Here is a 6268-nt window from a genome sequence, read left to right on the forward strand (position 1 = left end):
CGGTGGCCCGATCCTGCAGCTTTGCACTTTACAACATTCGCAGGATCCGGCCCTTCCTCACAAGGGAAGCAGCTCAGCTTCTAGTCCAATCACTGGTCATCTCCCGCCTCGACTACTGCAACTCGCTCCTGGCTGGACTCCCTGCCTCTGCGATTAAACCCTTGCAGCGCATCCAGAATGCGGTGGCGCGCCTCGTGTTCAACCTACCAAAGTTCTCACATGTAACCCCCCCCTCTTCCGAGACCTCCACTGGCTCCCTGTAATAGCTTGCATCAGATTCAAGATGATGGTACTGGCATACAAGGCAGTCGATGGAACTGCCCCTGCCTACCTCCAAGCATTAGTAAAGCCACACACCCCAGCTCGATCCCTCCGCTCAACTACCTCAGCTGGACGTCTGGTACCGCCATCGCTAAGAGCAAGCAAAGGTCGATCAGCAAAGTCACAACTTTTCTCTGTTTTGGGACCTCAGTGGTGGAACCGATGTCAGGATCGCAGAGTCGCTCACCAGCTTCCGCAAAAGACTCAAAACTCACCTGTTCAGAGTTCACGTCGACTCTGCATAGAAACCAATGCACAGCCACCATTGAATGTTGTACGTCCTGGCACTTGTACATTGCACTTATTCAAGGTACTTAATTGTGTAGCATCTACGGTAGCTGCTATCTTTGCTTTACATGGGGAATGGGTTAGCCTAGCGATTGTAATACTTGCACTTGGTTCTATGAACATCTTTACTGTACCGACAGCGATATATTGTTTCACTTCTTATGACAAATGTACTTATTGTAACAAATGCACTTATTGTAAGTTGCTTTGGATAAAAGCGTCTGCTAAATGTAAATGTAAATGCTTGCCCTCGTAGCGAGATGTGGCGGTCTCCACCGGGGGCTCAGGCCACTCGATGTTCAGCCTCGCAGCTGCCCTTTTGCAGGCCTCGTGGAGGTCCACGCTGCACGCACCGCCTACCACCATAGGTGACGAGGTGCGGGGGGAAAAGGGATCATCGTCCTCGTCGTCATCAGAGCCGAGGCTAATAGATTCCTCCCCCGACTCGGAGTAACCGCCCTCGGCTTCATCAGGCCCTGCCAGCAGGCTAGCCTCGATAGTGTCGGGTGGAGTCGACTCCAGCGGCTGGGAAGCTTCGGTGAGGTCCATCTCTGATCCCCAGCTGGTGCCCGGTGGGCCGACGAGCCCCCGGGAACCTCCTGCTAGCTCTGGTAGTGGTGGGTCAGTTACCCCCATTACCGGATCTTCCATGAAGAGCTTCGCCTGCTTATTTAGCCAGCATTTGCGGGTTTTATGAGAAAACCACGCACAATGCTCGCAGGTGGCCGGGAAGGCAAGGGCAGCTTTGGCATGTTCCAGCCCAAGGCAACGAATGCAAGCGGTGTGGCTATCTGCTCCCGACATCTTGTTCCCGCACATGCAGGACTTTGTCTGAGGTTTCCCCGAGCCCTCGGTTAGGGTAGGTTCAACCTCAGACTGCATGGTCTCCGCTTTCCGCTTATGACCAGCCGCTGTTTGGTGACAGGCCAGCTTGGACACGTGGATTGCAGCTAGTGTGGGTACTAGCAGCTAGTATGGGTACTAGCAGCTACTGTTTGGTGACAGTCTAGCTTTAAGCCTCACAGAGGTCAGATATAGCGATGTAGGTTAGCGTTCGGTGACCGAGGGGTTAGCTCGCTCTGGGAAGGTAGGCTAGGCCGTCTACAACTTCTGTCCGAGAGGTGCTTCTAGGAGCGAGAAGAGGTTAAAGACTGAAGAGATGACGTGACGACGGGACTTATGTAGTAGGGGGGAGTCCCTCCTCTGCAAGCAGACGTCACGTCTGTTGGCCAGTCACGACTGGCATAGTGTAAAATTGCTTCTGGGGGACAGCGCGAGGGGCGTGTCCCATAGTGAGATACCAAGCGAATATTGAAAGAAAACTCGCTACTTTCCACCCCTGGCGTTTCCTGTATGTTCGTGCGAATGTGCGGTGTGTGTGTGTATGTGGTGTGTTTGTGCGTGCTTGCAGTGTATGTATGCGTGCTGTGTGTGTGAGCTGCAGGCTGCTTGGCACATGCGCACATGAGTAACTTGAGTAACTGGTGCGATAGGCCTGCTATTATAGTAGTTAGATTAGAAGACGCTGTGTTATCCACTCTGTGTATAGCTCGTATCTTCCCATGTCCGTGATTTCATGGAACAAAGTCAATGCTGACTGAAGTTACAACCCACAGCATCAAAAATCATACCTCATGAATCATACTGGTACCTGTTCTGTGTCTACGAGGTAGGACTCTGTCAATGCATGTAATACTACATGGGTTTCTTTGGGGCCGGTGTTGTTGGGTGCAGGCCTGCAGAAGCGACTGACAGCCCTCCCCCCCGCCCTGGGCTCCATGAAGACCGACTACGCGAGCCTCAGGAGCCAGGTCCGCAACTTCTCAGACTTTTATGGAGCGGCGATCAGCGATGCCAAGAAACAGGTTAGCAGGCCTGACATGAATGGCTAACGACATGCTGACAGCTCTCATGGATTCTGTTTTGAGACAGCAATAAGAGTCATCTGTGCCCTTGGATCGCAGATCAATGCAGCGATCCATGAGATGTCCGAAGCCAACAAAGACCTTATGGAGAAATACAGGAAGGAAGTGGCACTGCGTAGGAAGTACCACGAACAACTGGTCGAGCTCAAAGGTAATGGAAGCAGACGAAGAGGACAAGGGGAAAACGGCCTTTTAGTGGGATTCTGCATGGTTGGGTTCAGACCTGTTGTGCACAGAACGCTCACTAGACCTACTTCCAGGTAACATCCGCGTGCTGTGTCGTGTGAAGCCCATGCTGAAGGAGGACCAGCAGGAGGAGGGTCAGGCGGTGGTGGTCACCACAGACCCCAAAAACAAGTCAGCCCTCTCGGTGATCAGCAAGGGAAAGGCTCGCGCCTTTGAACTGGACAAGGTCTTCCACCCCCAGGCCACGCAAGAAGAGGTACCCATGTTGGAATGTCTGCAGAGATAATGGTGAAACTTCAGTCTCATTGTTGCGTGGGGAGAAATCACACACCCTGAGAGTTATCACCTGGAATGTATATCCTAATCTTGCCAAATTTTTTAATTTAATTTATTACAAGCTTCTAGAAGTAGATGTATATAATCCTCACATAACTCTTGTTTTTCTCTCTCTGTCTCTATCTTATTCAATTAAGGTTTTCCAAGAGATTGGGCCTCTTGTGACCTCATGCATCGATGGCTATCACGTGTGCATATTCGCCTATGGACAGACAGGCTCTGGAAAGACTTACACTATGGAGGTACTCTTCTGACATCAAGCTACATCTCCATGTATTCAGTAGTTTAAAGCAATTCATGAATGAATGGCTGAACCCTCTTTTTTGGGGGGGCTTGATTTCCAGGGCTCAGTTGAGAATCCTGGCATTAACCAGCGGGCTCTGAAGCACCTCTTCAATGAAATAGAGGAGCGCAAGGACATGTGGTCTTACACCATGAACGTCAGCTCTGTGGAGATCTACAACGAGCTATTGAGGTAAAGGCACCCTCCTGTGAAAAATGCCTTTTGTTTGGCTGGAACACAAGCCTACAGTGGTCGCCTGTGTTGTTTTGGTCCACAGAGATCTGCTAAGCAAGGATGGAGAGAAATTGGACATCAAGATCAATCCTGATGGAACGGGGCAGCTGCATGTGCCAGGTCTCAGGGTCACAGAGGTCAAAGGCTTTCAACACATCAAGAAGGTGACAGACATTTCTCCACTTTGATTGAATTCATTATTGGCTCAGTGACGTTAAGATGCTCATCAAACAGCAGCACAGGCCCAGTCATCCTGGGAATGCACTGTTCTCTCTGCTGCAGTCTGCACGCCGGGACAGCAAGATCAACAGACTCTAGAACATCATTTTCTCTTTCAGATCATCTATTCTTCATTCACTTTTATTTTCATGTGGCAATACATACAAATTGAGAATTATATTGCACTATGTTACATCCGCAAATAATGTGATTCTTAAATTTCAAGTCAGCAGCCCACTACATTTTCTCTGGTGGTTCTCTAGGTCTTGGCCAAAGCCCGTCGGAACAGAATCACCTTTGGAACCAAGATGAACCAGCACAGCTCGCGCTCCCACGCCCTGCTCTGCATCACCGTGCACGGCACCGACCTGGCCAACGGCTCAAAAACCACAGGTGAGACCCCTGCTGCACGCGTGGCTTCTTAGTAATCAGTGAACCATTGATTTTAACAAATCTCTTACATTATAAAATATTTTCATCCAGGATTTCCTTACCTTCACACTCCCCTTTGTCTCTAGGCAAGTTAAACCTTGTGGACCTGGCTGGATCGGAGAGGGTGTGGAAGTCTGGTGCAGAGGGGGAGAGGCTGAAAGAGGCCCAGAATATAAACCGCTCCCTGCTGGCACTTGGGGATGTGATCCAGGCTCTGAGAGGCAACCACACCCACATCCCATTCAGGAACTCCCGTCTCACTTATCTTCTGCAGGACTCCCTTGGGAAAGGCAACAAGACAGCCATGGTCGTCCAGGTTTGTGTTAAACCTCCAACCACCTTCCTGTATAGCATGTTAACATCCATAATTCTCTTATGCATTATATCAGTATTTCATTAATTTGATCTTCTTCCTCTTCTGTTAAAGGTGTCTGCTCTGGAAAGCAATGTGGGCGAGACCTTGTGCTCGCTCAAGTTTGCCCAGAAGGTGTGTAGGGTGGAACTTGGTCCTGCAGCCAGGAAGATTGAATCGGGTGCAGCCCAATGCGACTAGCGGGTCACTCATTTCCTTCAGGATGACAAGGGACGCAATGCCTTCCAAAACAAGCCAGAGATGAAACATCAACCCAAAACCAGGCGCTAACAGCTGTGATGCTGAAAGAACGATTCCGCTTAAGGGCTATAACTGTGGAACTGTCTGCATGACACCAGAATTACACCTTGAGATTTGTAGTTTTTGTGTACTAGCTCTATATAATGGTCGAATCAGCATGTAGTATTATTTCTTGAACTGCGGTGCCAAAACAATGTTTCTCTCTCTGTTTGAATAAGCCTTTCTTAAACCAAGCTGTGGTTTCCTGCAATTGAATCACAAGCAGTGAGAGGTTGCACAAGTATTCCTCACTAACCAGTTAAGTGCTTATACAGGGATTCAGATTGGGAGAAATACTCAATGAGTAAGTAAGGTGCAAACCATGAATCATTCACATATACAGTATAGGCTGGCTGTGGATTTTATAATGTTGGAGATCATAAATAGATCAGTGGGACATTGTTTCATAAGACTTGGATTTGGGCACCACTATAGTAACATTTAGTTCCATGTCTAACACATCTTGCGTATGTGTTTTGTGAGCTTAACTTATACCACTGTGTTTTAGAGCAGGGGTGTTCAACGTTTTCCAGGCCAAGGACCCCCAAACTGATGGAGAGATGGAGCGGGGACCCCCTACTTATATATTGTATAAAATTGTCTTTTATATTAAACTGTCCTTAATTGAAGGAGCAGGCAGAGAAAAGCTCTCTCCTGCTGGGCTTTCATTAAAATCAAATGCATAAAAATGTCGCAGCGAGTCCAGATGTGTCAGGTGTGCACCTTCCTTTTTTCTTGTATTCAATAATATTGTCTAGCACCCGTGGATTACCTTTGGATGTGCGCACCACCCCTCTTTTTAGGTGTCCGCGAGAGACATGAACGTACGCTTACCACTTTTGTAAATGCCATATAGTACATTCGGATCGCATGATAGGAATAGATCTATTCCGATTAGAAATTGGATCAAAAGTGTCCATGTAAACACGGCTATTGTGTTGGATTCATGTTAATGTGTATTTAAAGACATTTCAATTTGTGGAAACAATTGCGGGGGGAATATAAAAAAAATGTCTAATCAACCAAAACTTTGGCGGACTCCCTGTTGAAGACCTCTGTTTTAGAGTATAAGTGCATAGAAGGAATATGGTTTTCCATCAACTGAATTATGGAATATTCTTCATTGACCCTTTCTTCTATGTACAGTGTCATTTTAGGTCTGGAAGGGCAGACACTTAATGTGACCTCCGTTAAGTTAACATTTCGAAAGGAGTAGAATATATAGACGGGAAATTGCTGGATCTTCAATAACTACTGGTGCAATATTTTATTTTATGGATGAGCAATGTAGTTCAGTAGATATTGACTGCACTTTATGGTGAAATATTAATGTGATTTTTTTTGCAACATAGGTGCTTACTGATACACTAGCGATAATCATACCAAAACATG

At 47.6% G+C, this 6268-nt stretch overlaps 1 protein-coding gene across 3 annotated transcripts in view; it reads left to right on the forward strand.

Moving 5' to 3' along the window:
* Nucleotides 1-5569, forward strand: part of LOC307075993 (kinesin-like protein KIFC3) — a 39890-nt gene extending 34321 nt beyond the window's left edge. For all 3 annotated transcript variants that reach the window (XM_079736800.1, XM_079736801.1, XM_079736802.1), the window contains 9 exons: nt 2344-2474; nt 2574-2685; nt 2795-2976; nt 3194-3298; nt 3401-3531; nt 3617-3737; nt 4056-4185; nt 4311-4540; nt 4652-5569. In XM_079736800.1, coding sequence (XP_079592926.1) covers nt 2344-2474; nt 2574-2685; nt 2795-2976; nt 3194-3298; nt 3401-3531; nt 3617-3737; nt 4056-4185; nt 4311-4540; nt 4652-4777 — 1268 coding nt within the window. In that variant the 3' untranslated portion in view covers nt 4778-5569. The remainder of the gene's footprint in view (nt 1-2343; nt 2475-2573; nt 2686-2794; nt 2977-3193; nt 3299-3400; nt 3532-3616; nt 3738-4055; nt 4186-4310; nt 4541-4651) is intronic.
* The last annotated feature ends 699 nt before the right edge of the window (nt 5570-6268 follow it).

This window comes from Pollachius pollachius (genome assembly GCF_949987615.1).
Source record: "Pollachius pollachius genome assembly, chromosome: 1".
Classification (NCBI taxonomy): Eukaryota; Metazoa; Chordata; class Actinopteri; order Gadiformes; family Gadidae; genus Pollachius; species Pollachius pollachius.